Source organism: Tiliqua scincoides, chromosome 3, assembly GCF_035046505.1.
Source record: "Tiliqua scincoides isolate rTilSci1 chromosome 3, rTilSci1.hap2, whole genome shotgun sequence".
NCBI lineage: Eukaryota > Metazoa > Chordata > Lepidosauria > Squamata > Scincidae > Tiliqua > Tiliqua scincoides.
The window spans coordinates 51,158,427-51,176,424 of record NC_089823.1 but is presented as its reverse complement, the minus strand read 5'-3'; the positions used below and the strand labels follow the sequence as shown (position 1 = coordinate 51,176,424).

General features: G+C 43.1%; 1 protein-coding gene across 3 annotated transcripts in view; it reads left to right on the top strand.

Moving 5' to 3' along the window:
• Positions 1-17,998, top strand: part of ROBO2 (roundabout guidance receptor 2) — a 606,994-nt gene that overhangs the window by 555,012 nt on the left and 33,984 nt on the right. For all 3 annotated transcript variants that reach the window (XM_066622392.1, XM_066622390.1, XM_066622391.1), the window contains 4 exons: positions 608-735; positions 4,962-5,243; positions 7,370-7,526; positions 15,267-15,527. In XM_066622392.1, the coding sequence (XP_066478489.1) occupies positions 608-735; positions 4,962-5,243; positions 7,370-7,526; positions 15,267-15,527 (828 nt within the window). The remainder of the gene's footprint in view (positions 1-607; positions 736-4,961; positions 5,244-7,369; positions 7,527-15,266; positions 15,528-17,998) is intronic.

Genomic DNA, 17,998 nt, shown 5'->3' with positions numbered 1-17,998 from the left:
TTTGCTTCAAATACACGCATTCTTCAGTGTAGTTTTTAAAGTCTGGAATCAAATCATATGAACATGAAAGCCAGTTGACACAGATAAAAATAGTGTTTTGAACTTTCCATTAATCCCACTCAAACCTACTTGCCTCTAAAACCATGCACGACTGCTCAAAGGAAGAGCTGGCAGCTTGTGTATGACAGACATACATTTGGATGCAGGAAGTGAAGGAACGGTAGCCCAGAGTCCTGGAAATGGCTGATACAGAACAGTCACTTTGAGTGATTGTTCCCTTGAGGTAGCAATTTATCATTCATTCCTAGTTTAGGATCCTTCAGTTGTATGTATAGCCTACTCCTTGTTTCCAAGACAGACAACAGCGTTCATTTGGATTCTGGCAGTCTTTTAACTGATGACTTTTCCCATTTCCACAGAAAGTACTGATTTGTATAAAGCTCCAATCAAACGACTGAAGCTTTTTAACTCAAGAAAGACTTAACAGTTTTAATAAGAAATAAATTTAAAATGTCATAAAGTACTGTATTTGACTGAAGTTTATAATGTCTATTCAATGGCAATTGTGCAGAGTTTTCTCACAGACATTTTTATTTTATTTTTTCAGTCGACCAGGCCTGTTAAATGCAAGTGACCCTGGTTATCCTTGGCTTGCGGACTCTTGGCCTGCCACCAGCCTGCCAGTAAACAACAGTACCAGTGGACCAAATGAGCTTGGCAATTTTGGTCGCGGAGGTGAGTTTGGCCATAGTGTTTCATCAAATAGTGATATAATATTTGCAGGCCAGAATATATTGAAGTGTGCTTGTGAATATACAGCTATGGAACCCCTAAGAGCCCCTGTATTTGTAGAACTTAATGACTGCTGAAACATACCTTGCAAACTAAGTAATATAGTTGAAAAGGCATCATCAGGGCCAGCTCATCCATGAGGCCAATTATAGCAGTTGGCACAGGCAGCAGACTGATAGGGGATGCCCACTTCCATCCATGCACTTGCCTCCCAAACTTCCTCCCTCCACTGGAGGAGGGGGACAAAACATTGGAAGAGGAGACAAAGCAGATTTGCAGAGGAGAGTGTCAGAGGAGCAGAGGCTGGTGCACCAGCAGGTGGGGCAGCATTTAGCATGCAGCCTCAGATGTGAGGAGGTCCTGGGCTTGTCCTGGGTATAATTATTCTACTAACCCATCAGTCTTTTAAGACACTAATAATCATTAATTAAATATAAACATTAGAGTACATTCCCATATATGTATTAAACAATGCCTCACCTGTCTCTTTCTCACTACCCAGTTATACCTTTCATAAATAATTTTAGGCTGGAGGACATTTTTAACATTCTCTTCTCAGGTATCTGTTGGTCCTATTTTGGGGGATTCTTTTCAGCCTATATTACCTGAAGATGTGTACAGGAACATGTAGAGTAAGAAGCCAGCCACTGGCCCATTCATCCCCTACGTAACATGGCATATAAGATCAGCCCAAGGAGGTGTAGCTGAGTGGATGGGAAGGGTAGGGAAATATTACCCTTGTTGGAGAGTGAACTGCCTAAGCAGTGGTTCTCAAACTGTGGGCCTATGGCCCACCAGTGGATCACCATCCAATTTTTTTTGTAGTTCACAAAACTGACAGGCTATGTGCATGTAGGGTTAAACAACCTGCTACTCTGCTAGGGGTAAACAGCCTACTACAACCTGGAGTAGGGGCAGTGCTGCCCAATCACTAGTATAGTCACAGAGGCTTGAGTGACTGGTAAAGTGAAACTTTTTTTTAGGTGGGTTCCAGTGCTAAAAAGCTTGAAAACCACTGACCTGAAGTTCTTGAAATGGCAGTGGTTTTCCCCCTCCTGAAAAAGATATCATTGGATCCCACTGTTCTGGAGATTTACATGCCAGTATCAAACCTCCCTTTCCTGGGCAAGGTGACCAAGCAGGTGGTGGCATCCCAGTGGGTTCTGGATAAAACAGATTTATTTGTTTCCCTTTCAGTCTGGCTCTAAGTCAGCCTTCCAAATGGAGATGACTTTAATTGCCTTGGTGGATGACCTGCAAGGGGGAATGTGCCCCCTTTGGTTCTACTAGACTAGGGGCGCCCAAACCCTGGCCCTGGGGCCACTTGCGGCCCTCGAGGACTCCCAGTGCAGCGCTCAGGGAGCCGACAGTCTCCAATGAACCTCTGGCCCTCCGTAGGCTTGCTGGAGCCCGCACTGGCCCAACATAACTGCTCTCAGCATGAGGGCGACTGTTTGACCTCTCACGTGAGCTGTGGGATGAGGGCTCCCTCCACTGCTTGCTGTTTCACATCTGTGATGCAGTAGTGGCAGCAAAGGAAAGGCCAGCCTTGCTTTGTGCAAGGCCTTTTATAGGCCTTGACCTATTGCAAGACCTTCAATCATTCATATAAGTTCATCTTTAATATATTCATTTATGTAAACTTATGTAAATTTATTCAAATTTTAAATGTAAATTAATTCTTTTTTTCCCCGGCCCCCGACACAGTGTCAGAGAGATGATGTGGCCCTCCTGCCAAAAACTTTGACACCCCTGTACTAGACTTTTCAGCAGCTTCTAGCACCATCACCCATGGTGTTTTTATGGGATGGTTGGCTGAGCTGGGCCTTGGATGGTCCATTTGCAATGGTGGCCTGGCCACATTGTATGGTGTGTCACCTTTTGCAGCAGCCATAAAACCCTCCTGTGTCCCCAGAACACAAGTAGGATTGGTCCTTAGGTTATGTTAGTTGCACACATGACTGTCCAGGGAGTGAAAAAAATGAACTTTTCCAAAATACATAAATTTGGGTTTGCAAATCAGCCTGTATCTGTTTGTAACATCAGTGTTTTTACCTTAATATTTCTGAGAGAATATTGAAAAATTAACCAAAAGGAATGGTAGTTGTCTTAGACTTCTCCTTGCATTAACCCTTAAATTCTGTAACACACTTAAAAATCCACTTCAGCCTCACAAAGATCAGTGTGTCTGTGCAGTTTTTTAAATAATTCCACAGGTCCATTTATAGAACAATCCTGTCTACTCAGATGTAGGGATGTGCTGGAGTCACTGAACTCAAGTTGAGTTGCTGACCCCCTGACTTGTCAAGAGTCATAACGGGCAGCTGTCGCGACTCAGCCTGAGCCAATTATAGAGTCATTTTTACTCGAGTCATTATGAGAAATGAGATGTGGCATGAGTCAGGTGTCACTCTGCAGAAAAAAATGGAGGTGCTGGTAGGGATGTTCTCATCCCATCTACAGTCAACGATGTGTTGAAGTCTTTCATTTCAACCACCATTTTCATTAAATTCATGTAAACAAAAGCTGTGCTGCTATTCAAGTGAGTGTAGCAGTGCAGAAAATCTATTGGTTCCTTATGAACTCCAGTGACGACCACCCCCCCCATTACATCATGACTCCCAATTCTGCCTTCAGAAGAAGCACTGAGCAGCACACCATGAACCAACAGGGACCCATCCAAGCTGAGCAAGGCGGGAGAGGATGGACAGATCACCAAGAGAGTCTCCTCCCCCATGTTCTTTTGGCTGCCCCGCCTTCTTCTGGTTCCTCCCCTAGCTTTGTGCAGCCAAAAAAAACAAAACCTTAAGCCTCCTCCCCTCTACTCCCCCAGCCCCTGGAGTCAACCTACTCTCCTCCCACCATGTCTGCTGCTGCTGTTGGTCTGAATGTCAGCTTCTGGATCTCCCTACATGGAAAAAATAAGCACGTTTGCACAGACACAAAAACCAAGCCCCAAGCACACACAAAATCCAAGTCATCACTCAAGTTAATTTGAGTCATGACTCTTTTCCGAGTCACTGGCCCTGAGTTACCAGTCACGTCCGAGTCAATGATGTCCATGACTAGAGTTGACATGAATCATAGGAAATGTGTATTTTCACAACTCGAGTTGTCAAGACTTAAGTGCCCATCCCTGCTCAGAAGTAAGTGGTTTTGTGTTCATTAAGACTCCCAGGTAAGTAAGTGCACAAATGCAAGGTTAAGGGGTTCCATACCTTCCTCCATTCAACCTTATGTGACTTGTAAATGTTCAATTTCCAATGATCAGGTACATTAACTTTTTGAACTTGTCATTGTGTCAGAGATTGGCACTGTGTGAGGACTTATGGTTGTCTTAAGTATACCAAAGATTAATATTACAAATTTATCTAAGTGGAGAGGTATGTTTTATGATTCTGCGTGTGAACAGATTACCAGATATCACGTTAAATGTACTAATTTTTATTATGTAACTATACTTTAGGTATATGTTCTTTTCTGTGAAGCTGGCCTGTGGTTTCCACAGTTTAGTTTATCAGTGTAATTGACTGACAATTTAATTCTCTTCAGCACAGCTGAGATCTTGACACATTCCAAAATGATTTATTCATATCTTTTTTCCCTTTACTGTCAGGAAGAAAGGTCTGGCTTAACTTCAAGAAAATCGCTAGATAGTGTTGGGTAAAATCTTCTTTTTAATGCACTGTAGATAAAAAAATAAGTATCTGAGGATAGTTCTGTGTTCATTCACTAGTTTCATGCAGTATTTAGAAGGTGTGTGCATGGTAGTTGGGGGGGAGCAGAGGGAGATGGTTTCCTTTGTGATTTGTAGAGTCACTCCTTTCATCATTTCCCAGGAGCACAGACAGTTTCATTGGCTCTGACATGAAATGAACAATTGAAAACATTCCTCAGGACAGAAATATTCCAAACTTCACTTTCACAGCTGAAGGTATGGAGGAAAGATGGTTTTAAGCAGTGAGACGTGAAGGACAAGTGGAAAGTTTGTCACAGATGTTGATAGCAAGACGATGGTTGTACATCATCTTCCCTTCATTGGCTCATGGATCCTGTTTCAGCTGAAATGCAAACGTGCAGAATGACACATTTATTTTTCATATTAAAACCTTGGTAGTTTTGGCTTTCCCTGCATTGCTGATTTGTTCATTCATACATTTTCATCACAGATGTACTTCCCCCAGTGCCGGGCCAAGGGGATAAAACTGCCACGATGCTTTCTGACGGAGCCATTTACAGCAGCATTGACTTCACTACCAAAACTAGTTACAACAGTTCCAGCCAAATAACCCAGGCTACACCGTATGCCACAACACAAATACTGCATTCCAACAGCATCCATGAACTGGCAGTTGATTTACCAGACCCTCAATGGAAAAGCTCAATTCAGCAAAAAAGTGACCTGATGGGGTTTGGCTACTCTCTACCTGATCAGAACAAAGGCAACAATGGTGATTTCAGCTTTTACTTTGTCATACGAAACTTCTTTAGAAGGCTTTTCTGTGCATGGATTAAACAATGCTAGTTTGTCCTCTGTTACCATTTCCCTTAATTAATAAGATACTTTGCATGCATCTTATACCTTACGTATACTACTAAGTGTTTTGTGCTATGATTTCTATTCACTGCGTCTTTTCTTAAGATACAACCTACCTGTTCCCCATCCCTGCTGCCATTAGGATACAATACATTTAATACTTTTCACAGTTCTGCCACATCAGCTGTTTCCCAGCTAATTGCATGTTGTGCATGTGCTATAAACTAATCACATGATGGCACTATGACCTTTGCCGTTTAACCCTTAGCCTTACTTTACATCCCTGACTACCGATTGGCTGAGGGATTGTCTAATAGAATGCCACACAACCAGTCACAGGATTTCAGCACCACCAGCTCTCACAACAGCTCAGAAAGAAGTGGCAGCCTCTCAGGTTGGTTTCAATACAGTGCGTGTCAGGAGAAGTGTTTATGTTTGTAAGCAGCTTTCTCTACATAGTATTCCCCAATTATAACCTTGAAAGAGTTATCACTGCACTCAGAGTCTGCAGTCCAATATTGCAGTGTGACTTCCATTTAGACATCTGTGAATGTGTCACTATGGTCTATAAAACCAACAATTTGATTAACAGAAAAATAGTGCACCTTATTTACCCTAACTGAACAAGAAACCCATTTAGAGATAATCAGAAAATATTTGTAGCCTTTGTACTCTGTTTTCAGCATGATTGGAAATCTTATTTTATAGCATTCTCAGTTTTCTAGCACAATGCCGACTTTTTTCATAAATCAATCTTCACTTTATAGCACTGGCTTTTTCCATGGAGCATCATGATGAGGTTGATATTTTTGTTGTGTTGTTATTGAACCTCCACCTCCCCCGCAACTCCTGTGAGGCTTCAGCATCTTAGAAACCCACTCATAGCAATATACTATAATGGAAAGAAAAACTTCTTATGGCAGTGGATGTTTACACATTTCAGAGCTGCATACAAAGTATAGACATTGTGCTGCATTATCAGTATTATCCTGTTCCTTTAAGTAATGGGTTACCTGGTAACAACTTGGCTGTGTTAAATTATTTTGTGCAAAATTCTGCCATTTGAATAATAGATTTAAAAGCCTGGTATTGAGTGAATTTATTTTGCCTTGCTGGCTTCATTTGTTTTTACTGCTCTTCTGCTTTCCCCCTATGTATTCTTATATTCCCTTATATGTACCATTTAGTCCCTCTCTTACCCCCATCTCCTCTGTGATTTCCTTCTTCTCTGCCCCTTGTTGCCTTCCTTCTCCTCAGGGTGTGTCCCACAAACATGACAGTTTATCCCCCCCAATTCTCCTTTGCCTTTGTATTCTGTCTGTCTTTGTTTCTTGAATTCGAATTTTGTTTGTTCATTGTATCGTCCTCCAGTTCACCAAAAGATCACTAAATTAGATATGCCTAAAATGTTACAAAAAGAATCTTATTCGTTCTTTTTAATTGAGTGCCCTAATACTGTTCCATTAAGAAACCAGTTGCATTTACAAATTACATTTTACCAACCACTCTTATTCTCATGAGTGAAACAAAAAATCGACTCAAATAGTAAAGTTTTTAGTTTTTTAGTTTAGGGAGTTTACAACTCCCTTCCACAGAGAGAGAAGGGGGGAGATTATGCAAAATAGTATTATGAATACATGGAGATCTGCCGTCTGAAAGAACTTGCCGTGGTCTATTATTTTTTTCCAACAATGACTGCACAGCTTAAAGCAGACATGAATAAATCAATAAATATAGTTTTGATACAGCAAGTACATTTTAACTTTTATTCAGCTTATGCTTCATTGTGACTATACGGGGAGCATGAAATAAAAAGAAGTAATTCTGGGCAATTATACAGACTATTTTCATTCCATTCTACCCTATTATTATTTATAACCTTCTGACAACTATAACACATTGCTGCTGATGTTGCTAAGATAAAAATACTCTCCATCCCCCCTCTTTTTTTTACCATGCCATCTGGAATCAGAGCTCTTTCAGGAAATGTAAATAATCAACTTTATTTCTTCATGTTTCTATAATGTTTCTTGATTTCAGGTGGGAAAGGAGGAAAGAAAAAGAAAAACAAAAATACTTCCAAGCCTCAAAAAAATAATGGGTCAACCTGGGCCAACGTTCCTCTTCCACCCCCTCCTATACAGCCTCTTCCAGGAACAGAACTAGAACACTATGGGGTAGATCAGCAGGAAGCAGGGTAACATTTCTTTTTCTCTTTGGTCATCATTTGGAATTCAGTAGTTCAGTGCTTGGCTGTCTAATGTGTGGAATGGTCTTATGATAGAGGTCAATTTTGAGTTAGCTCAAGTTACAAGGTATGCCATTGGTATGTGATGATAAAATTTGAACATAAGAACATAACATTACTGGCTTGGGCCAAAAGCCCACCTACTGTTTCGCACAGTTGCTAATCAAGTACCTCTGGAAAGTCCACAAGCAGGACTAAAAGGTACACTTTTCAGCCTCTGAGCCCCGAGGCATAGCACTAGAAGTAATTTGTTAGACTGTTGTCTTCCATGAGTTTGTCTAATACCACTGCCACCACACTCTAATTTCGGACTCAAGAAGAAAAAGTTTGGCTGTCATCTTCGCTTCCTTATTGGGTAGTGGGTTTGGCTAGAGGGGCAGCAAAAAGGGGTATTTTTGCGTGCATGTGTGTTATCTGATATGTACACACCGGCAGGAGGGTGGCATAATTTGTGGAAAGGGGCAGCAAATTTTTGCCATACCTTTAGTGACAAATCAGCGGGGGCCACTCTTGCCCCTGATCAATTCGGTTGTCCTTTTCTGCACATTTTTCAGCTCAATACTATCTTTCCTCACATGACCAGAACTATAGATAGCCATCCAAATGTGGTTACAACATAAATTTGAATAAAGGTGTTATCATATTAGAAGTTTTATGTTCAGCCCCTTTCCTAACATTCCTTAGCACTGAATTATCTTCTTCACAGCTGCCATATGATGAATCAGTGTTTTTATTGAGCTATCCATCACAGTTCAAGATCTCTGCTGATTACTCACCAACAGCTCAGAACCCATCACTGTATTTATGAGGTTTTTTGCCCTAGTGTGGATCATGTTACATTTATTGTTACTAAACTGCATTTGCCATTTTGTTGCCTATACAGCCAGTTTGGAGAGGTTCTTTTGGAGCACTTCATAATCTGCTTTGGTTTTTCACTTGTTTGGTGTCTTCTGCAAGCTTGGATGGAGGACTTCATTCTGGAGAAGAGGGAAATTGCTCTCCATGGGGATTCCCTTTCTCAGGAGATGCATCCCCTATCTGCTACAAATACTCTTCTGGGGAGGATGGGTCAAGGGTTCCTTGTACTTGGTAATTCTGTAGTCAGGAACATAGACGGGGGGTGGGTCTTTGATGGAATATATGGACCGCGTGGTAATTTGCCTGCCTGGTGATAAGGTGGGCATTACGTCTTGTCTAAGTAGGCAGTTTGAGACTGCTGGAGAGGAGGTAGCAGTTGTGGTGCATGTTGACACTGATGTGGGGAAAATGTAGCAGACAGGAGGCCAAATTTAGGTTGCTTGGTAGGAAGCACAAGGGCGGGGTCTCCCAAGGAAAAATTCTCAAAAGTGTTTCCTGTTTTGTGTGCAGAGCCAGCTAGGCAGGCAGAGCTTAGGAAGCTCAATGCATGAATGAGACAGTGGTATTGGGAAGATGGGTTTAGAGTCACTAGATACCAGGAAACATTTTGGGACAAGCCAGACATGCACAAGAAGTACAGGCAAACAGAACCAGACTGCTGTCACATTACATTAAAAAGACGGCACAGCAATTTTTAAATGGCCCAAAGGGGAAATCAGATGAGCCAAGTGACAAGTTTTGGACGGTTCATCCGTATGGGGCAAGGGTGGAGATGTTCTGCAGCATCCAGGTAAGGACAGAGTAGAATTTAGGAGTAGAAGCATAGTGGGACATGACAGTCTGGCAGAACAAAACGCTACAGGGATAAAGCACAAACTAGCAACCCTTCCCTAGGGACCAGTGTATAGGTGTTTTTATGCAGATACCCAACATTTCCAAGCTAAGATGGGGGAACGGGAATGTCTGCTGGCTAGGAAAGACATACATAGTGGGCATTCTGGAAACCTGTGGAATGCAGAGAATCAGTGGAATACCACAGTCCTAGGGTACAAACTGTATAGGAGGGACAGAGAGGGGTGTGTTGGAGGTTGGGAGGCCTTCTTTGTCAAAGAAGGTGTAGAATCTAGCAGAGTAGAAATTGAAGGGGATTCACTCTGCTGTAGAATCACTGTGGGTTAAATAGCCAGGCTCAGGAAGCAATGTAACTGTTGGGGCATGCTATTATCTTCTGTATACAACATCTGAGCAGAACTTTGAGGAGGAAATCTAGAAGCCATCCATGAGACACATTGTTGTGATAATGGGAGACTTCAATTGTCTTCAACCGACGGGCAGCCCAATCCTGAGCTGCCCAGCATGTGGGCTGCAGCAGTGCCGAAAATGGCTGCTGCTGCATCCAGCACGCCCCAAGCAGCCACTGCCACCTCCTTGGGAAAAGGGAGCTTTTGTCCCCTTCCCCTGGGTAAAGCGAGTAGCCCCACAATGGGGCTACTCAATTCTACAATGACCCAAGGGTCGGTGTAGAATTCAGAAGCTCCAAGTCAGGCAGACAGCTGTATTCCACCAGTCCTGCCCCACTACCTTCCCCTGGCACACCTCCTCCCCACCCTCTCCCTGCCCCCTGCCCCGGAACACCTCCTCATCGCCTCCCCCCACACCTCCACCTACCTCTCCGCTGCCTGGTGGTCTGTGCGACTGCCAAGTGGTGGAGCTCTGGTGCTTTGCCAGCACTAGCCAACACCAACCAGCGCTGGGCTAGCACCGGTGCTAGGGCCCACAAACATGCCTTGTGGCACATTTGCAACAGTGAGCGCTAGTGGTGAGCTGGTGCACACTGGTTAGGATTGGGCCCTGGGTCATTTCATGCTATGGCCATGAAAGATCCCCTGACATAAGACCAGGGCTTTTTTCTAATGGAAAGCGGGGGGACGGAGTTCCAGCACCTTTTTGCAGGGGCCCCTCCCCTTTGGAGGCATTCCAGAAGGGGGGAAGAAAAATAGAGGCATTTGCTGGGGGGTGCAGGGTGGGCGGTCGCCTGGCCCCTGCCTGACCGCACAACGACCCCCTCCTGCCCCCATCTCCAAGCTCTCGCCTGAGCTCAGCCTGCCTCCCCTCCCCCCGCGCTCTGCTTCCCAGCGCAGCTTCCAAGCCGGTGGAGGGCGCGGGGGACACGCGCCGATGCTGAGAACGGACAGCCAGCCAGCCAGCCAGCCAGGGAGATGGACTGCAGCACCCACAGAACGCCCAGGTACTGGCTTGGCGGAGGAGGAGGGTAAGAAGCTGGCTGGTGCAGCCCCCGTGCCAGTCTGCAGCAGGAACCTAGGCGTGTCTACTCAGAAGTATGTCTCATGGTGCTCAATGGGGCTTACTCCCCAGGAAAGTTTCATAGCCTTGCAGCCTGAGTAGACAGGCAGAGGAAAGGCTCTGTGGCTGCAGTCCTCTCCACCTTCCTGGGAGGAAGCCCCACTGCCTCTAGTGGGACTGACTTCTGAGTAGACAGGCACAGGAGGGGCTCTGAGGCTGCAGTCCTCTCCACACCTTCCTGGGAGTGAGCCCCACTGCCTCTACTGGGACTGACTTCTGAGGAGACAGGCACAGGATTGGGCCCTGAGGCTGCCATCCTATCCACAGTAAGCCCCATTCACTAAAGTGGACTTCTGAGTAGACATGCATAGGATTGGGCTCTTAGGCTGCAATCCTAGGCACTTTCCTGGGAGTAAGCTCCATTGACTAGAATGAGACTTACTTCAGAGTAGACATACCTAGGATTGGGCTCTTAATCCTGGCAGAGATATATATCTGCACCTGTTTTCACATGCTAAGGGCAGGTGAAAAGGGATTCTACATGTGTTCAACGTGTTGTCCAGCCTTGCCAGAGATCCTCCTCATCCTTCCCCCACAAGCATGCCCTCCGCCAGCCAGCGTTTGCAGCTCCTCTCCAGCAATGCACAGCAGCTGCTCAGGACAGCAGAGAACATACAATCGCATGCCAGGTGCCTTCCCAAAGACACAGAGTATTCTGATACCTGAATTAAACCATATTTAATCGCTTGTTTGCAAACATAGCTGTTTCTATGTGCACCTAAGGACCCCTCTCATGTAAGAATTCCTTTTTTGTTCTTACTTTCACAGTTGCTTAGAGTAATTTTACTACATGGAACTCATGTAAGCCATTTTTCAGAAGCCATTCACTGCTTCCTCAACTCGAAGTAGTGCCACATTACATACTACATGCTACAAGTGCACCTGTACAGTATTTTTCCCCTTGTGTAGAAAAAATAGCTAGGGGGAAGGGGATGTGGAGATTGACAGCCCAATCCTATGCGTGTCTACTCAGAAGTAAGTTCATCTTTAGGGGGGAAGCACATAAAAAATATTTTATTTCTCCAATAAAAAATGGTTTATAAATAAATAAATAAATAATAAAAGATTAACAAATTGTGAGTTCCTGCACCTTTTTATTTACAAAAAAAAGCACTGCATAAGACAATTGAACCATCTATCTTACTGGCAGCTGCTTAGTGGATTTTCAGGTGGGTCTTCCCCAGTCCTACCGGGAACTTTCAAGGAATGAACCTAGTTCTTTAGAGCTTTGCAATCCCCTTCCAAGCTGCTTGTGACCCTCCACCTGGTCATAACCCATACTTTGAGAACTGTGGCATAATGACAGAGACAGAGCTACAAGTCAAGACATTCCTGGTTCAACTGTCACCTCTGCCATAAACTCTCTAGGGTGCGATAGGCAAGCTATTGGGGATAATACTTTATAGGGTTATTGTTACGGACACCATCATGGTAATACATGTGAAATGCTAGCATAGGATTAGTATTACTACTAATGCGAGTCTGGGCTGTAAGAATCAGCGTGTACTTGCTGAACTTATTTCTTTCATGATTTATGTATAGATGAGCTGTTGCAAGTGTTTTACATGATATTACAAATGCCTCATTGGTAGGGGTGTTTGAAAATGGTGTTATTTATTTCATAAGTAAGCCCATTGAGTACAGTAAGATTTGGGCTATAACTCACCAGAAACAAACATCCCTACTTATTGGGCAATGATGACCATCCTCCTGGGCTCCTGAACCATTCCTTCCCACTTGAGCTCTTTGTTTCCCAAAGAAGTTGCCACAGGTAAAGATCCTCCAGAGCAGCTTCTGATGCAACAAAAGGGATTGTAGCTTGAATGGAAAATTTAGAGAATCTTAAGTGTGCACTTGAAAGCACTCGGGGTTGCATAGGGAGCTCTTTCTATCCTACTCACATTTTCTACTATATAGACATTCTTTTAGAATGTTTCTAAACAACAAGTAGAAATTCTAAACAAATTTATTCACTCTTATTGACAGTTATTTGTCCCTTGATTGAAGAATCAAGTTCTTGCCAAATTCAGCATGAAAAACATTTGAGATTGTTCCCCTGTTGTGCTTTCATAATCTGGATTACAGTCTGCACAGTGCTCAGAAGTTGCCTCTGAAAGGCATGCCCCAAATGGACAATTCAGAATTCGGTCTTTGTACAAAAGAAGACTAGGAAATTTACTGCAAGTAACTACTTATTAATAATTCTCCCCAATTGATAAATGCACTTTAATGTATTTGCTGTTCTTCTATGATAATTGTGCTGTAAAAGACAAATAACCCCTTATATTTTTAAAGACGCCACATTGATTAAAAAAGACAGGTAAATTGATGCATTATCTGTAGAGAACCTTTGTGACACAGGTCTTAGCTTCTCAGTTGTGTATAGTATCTGTTATTTGAATAGGAGAATTATGTTTGTCACCTAGACAACACAAGTTATTTAAAACTAAATAATCAGTGATGCTGACAGTATACTTTCAAGTTTCACACAACTCAAGCTTAGCTTTTACTGTATTTGTCTTTCTAATTACACTTTCCCCTTATTTATAATGTCACCTTCATAATGACTACAGTTTTCCTAAAGTACTTCTTTATAAGATGCAAACTAAACTTGAAAAGTCAGATCTTTTATAGAACAAATCATTCAGCACAGTTGCATAGGAGGAATGAAGCTTTGCCAGTTTTTTTTTGTTTTTTTTTGCAGAATGATTTGGTTTATAAATATGAAGGGAAACATTAACATGTGTTATTCATATGTCAGAATAAAAATCATTTTATGGTGGAAGACACTTCCTGGAGTATCTGAAACAACTGTCCAAAATATAGAACTTGATTTATTATGCAGCAGGACTTGTGATTGCAGCAAAATTATATCAAAATGATGCACCCTAATTTGCAAGGAAAGGAGGTGCACAGATGCCTCACAGCACTAAACAATTCCCACCTGATTAGAGGGGGGGCACTACCTGGTGCCTTGTTCCTACTGACTCCCTTTTCCCAGTCACAATGGAGCTAGAGCACAAGTACGAAAAGACCACCACCAGGAAGGACTTTGTTCCTCCCTTTGTACAATATTCAAGCAATTCATTTCACCACTAGGTTTGAAAAGCCCTGAAGATAGTAGTGGCAGTCTATAGAAGCCAATTTAAAATTCTTGGTCTGTTAATGAAGCAAAAAGAAGTTGAAGGAGGAAAATGTGTGGGACAGTAATGACAGTCATTGGCCAGGGGCAACGGGAGTCCCCCCCCCCAATACTCTTGTTATGAAATTTCAGGCATGTACTAATGTTTAATGTTAAATGGCTCCAAGTGTGTTCACTGTCTGTAGTTGGCTTGGGATGTAGTGCAATATATATAAGAAGTTTGTTGGCCGTAGCACATATGTTCCAAGAGAGTTTTCTCTATACTAAACTTAGCTTATTCTTTGGGGAAAAAAGCAGCTGGTTCAAAATGCTTTGGATCAGTTTCAAACGATTATTCCTTTGAGAACAACTTTGATTTTGCTGCTGTTCATCATGGATATTTTAGCCTACAATTGCTTTCTAAACTGTTTTTGTATGCATCCTTGTTTCAAAATAAGCTGGCATCTGTTATGTCAGATTTTTATATGGCAATCTGTGGCCCTAGACAAGGCAGACTGATTTCATAGCAGAATTTCTTCATGGTGAAAGTACATGATAACTGTATGCAACCTCCAGGTTTTAGAGGTAGCCTTTGAAGGTAGCCAGATGCAAGGGAGTAGCAACAGAATATAGATATCTTGTTGTTTTGAGTGGTCCCTGAGGCATCCGGTGGGCCACTGTAAGATACAGGAAGCTGGACTAGATGGACCCTTGACTTGATCCAGCAGGGCTCTCCTTATGTTCTCACAAGAAACTTACTGAACCACATTCTTACTTCACTTTATTGCGCCCAAATCCAAAACATATTTACAGTTATACTTCCAATAATGTAGGGAATCATACCTGGAACATCACTACAGGAGATGCCTTTGACTGTATAGCAGGGAATTGGTTGTGAATGACCAGAATACATTGGCTGCAATGTATTCTTCAATAGCTGCAATAGTAGTCAGTCAACCCATGGTGAAGAGCTCTGTAATGAAATAGCTCTAATAGAAGCCTTATTATCATAGGTATTATTGTGCTTGTAAGTGTACTATAGGTTCTCTATTTAGTCATCAGAATCAACCTTCAAGTATGTTACATCCCTCTTGATTGGGCCCTTTTGCTCTTTGTCAAAAAGGAAAATGAAATGTTGACTTTACTGACATAGACAGAGGATCACTTTCTGACTTCAGCAGAGCTAGATTTTGTTTATTTTATTAAAGTTGCTTAGGTGCGATAATTTTAAAAAATTGAACATTTTCAAAATTTATTGCCCACCATCTGTTAACATAAGAATTGGAACTTGATCTGACATAAGTACAAGAGACAGACCACAATCTTTTAAACAACTTATTTTTTAGGTACGACAGTGATGGTTGGTGCCCACCTTTGCCAGTTCAAACATATTTGCATCAGGGAATGGAAGATGAACTTGAAGAAGAAGATGATAGAGTTCCTACACCTCCTGTCCGTGGAGTGGCCTCTTCTCCTGCAATTTCTTTTGGACAGCAGTCCACTGCAACACTTACACCTTCTCCACGGGAGGAGATGCAACCGATGCTCCAAGCCCACTTTGATGAGCTGACCAGGGCTTATCAGTTTGATATCGCAAAGCAAACATGGTAAATATGAGCAATACCAGATGTTGTTGGAAAGATATACTTGTTGGAAGATATACTTGTGCCTTTGGTAACTTCCCAATACAAATGTGATCTCCTTTGCAGCATTATGATTGGAAAGGCTTCACTTGTTCAATTGCTAACTCTTGACTCAAGAAGAAGGTTTATGTGCTTTTAATAGATATGCAGGAGAGAGGCATTTATGATCTGTATTCTGTTATCACAATGGTATGCTGCATTATCTTTCTCTAAATCCATGCTGTGGTGGAAGAAGGAATGCATAGGCAAAAGGCAAAACAGATGCAACACCTAGTGCTTAGTGACAGCTCTGCCACCTTTTATCTCTTCCTTCCATCTCCCACTGGTTGGAGAGATTTGGTAGGTCTCTGCTGCCACCACCACTGCAGGGAAGGCTGAGGGAAAGAAGCTACTTTAGAAACCTTTCTCCTTAATCTGAAGAGGGGTCCTCCAAATCCAGAAAATTTCAAATTCTACAGTTTATTTTGTAAACTGTAGTTTATTACTTCTAAAAAAAGGTAATAAACAGTACTGGGCCATCTGGGGAAAAGTGGCCAACTCACTCCAGACATGCATGAACTATGTGCATTAAAGCCATATTTTGAAAACCTGCAGAAGGTGTTTATCAGCAAAATTAAGAAATTTTGTTTCTTGCAGGATCGCTTCACTTCAGAGTAAAAAATTCTGGATATAAAATTTACTGCTACTAGATTTAGTACTACTGGTGATCCAGGCATGATTCATTATCAGTTGCTCTTACTGGAACTAAATGGACTTAACAGCTTAATGCTGCGGTTTTCAAACTCTCCGGGAGTTTGAAACCCGCAGTAAGTCTTTGCGGGGGCAGGACGGAGGCAGCGACGCAATCCCCAGGATCATGTCGCTCACGGGGCTGCAGGGACTGGGATGCATTCACCAGTCCCTGCAGCAGCCCTCCCTATGTGCAGGGAGCCCTGCGTGACCGCCTGGAGGGCGCCCCAGGTCAGGGAAAGGGAGAGTGGAGCGATCTGCTCTGCCTCCACACAAGCAGAAGCGGAGCACGATCACCTCACTCTCCCTTTCCCTGACATGGGGAGCCCTGCAGGCGCTCGCGCAGGGCTCCCCGCACACAGAAATGGCTGCTGCAGGGACTGGAGGGTGCACCCCAGTCCCTGCAGCCCCGTCAGAAGGGAAAGTGGAGCAATCATGCTCCACTTCCGGTTTTGCGGAGTGGGGCGCGATCGCTCCGATTTCACTTTTCCTGACCCGGGGAGCCCTGCCAAAGGTTGTGCAGGGCTCCCTGCACCCCGGGAGGCTGCAGAAGGCTTGGGCAAATGCACCTGTGGATCCTGTGGATCGTGCCACTGCCTTCCCCCTGTCTCCTGGCTGTCCCAGCCCCTTAAGGAGGCAGAAGCCAGGACCCACAGGCTGGGGCGCTGTGACGCCCCAGTTTGAATACCACTGGCTTAATGGAAACTGCCAATTATATAAATAAAAAAATTTTCTATGTAATGAGCATTTTCTGACAGGTCTTATCATAGCAGTTATCATAACTGAGGAATAAGAAAAATTAAGTTTGTAAATCGATATTTCCATGGCCTTGGAACTTGGGATACATCTCCCTTCCAGCTTGGCGTGGTTTTTAGCCTTTAAATACTGGTTGCGTCTTCATTTAAACTCCCAGCCTGATTCCCTCCTCTATGACCTTTTAAAATTCCTATACCTTCAATTGGTTCAGACTCTTCGAAGCTAAACTCCAATCCCTGGATATTACCTTAGAATCACTTGCCGACACTGGGCTCAATCAGGCCCATTCCATCATCAAGACCAGACTTTTGGAAGTTGAAACCCAGTTATTATTGTCTAACATCAATCCCACTTGCTCCCCCCATTACTTTGGCCTGCTACCATCCTCTGGCTTCATTGCCAATTATTTTAGGGAACTAATCAACCCAAGCAAGAGGCAGGCTTTTATGCTCGCCAGACTCAGTATTTTTCCCTCTGCAGTTCTCGAGGGTAGATTCCATAATGTTCCGTTTGATTGTAGGAATTGTAAATTCTGTTCCCTGGAACCTGATACGGTGGTTCATATTCTGTGTTATTGCCCCGCTCTCCGACCACTTCGTGATACCTTCCTTGACCCAATCTTGTTTGCCCTTTCTGGCTCTCCTGATGATTTCCTCTGTTCCCTTTTGGAAGACAATTGTGTGGCTACCATTGATTTGGTTGCTGACTGTTTGTTAGCTGTTTTAAGGAAAACATCCTCATGTGTTCCCCCACCCTTTTATGTTGTGAGTAGAACCTTGTGGTAGATTGTTTGTTCTGTTCACAATTGTTTTAATGCCAATAAAGGTTCTCGACTCATAAATCAATATTTTCTAAAAGTTAAAGTAAATGTAACCCAGAATGCACAATGTGCCCCTTGGTTTTATAAAACAGTGAATTGGGATGAAACTTCTATGGAAGTAGGAGGTTTT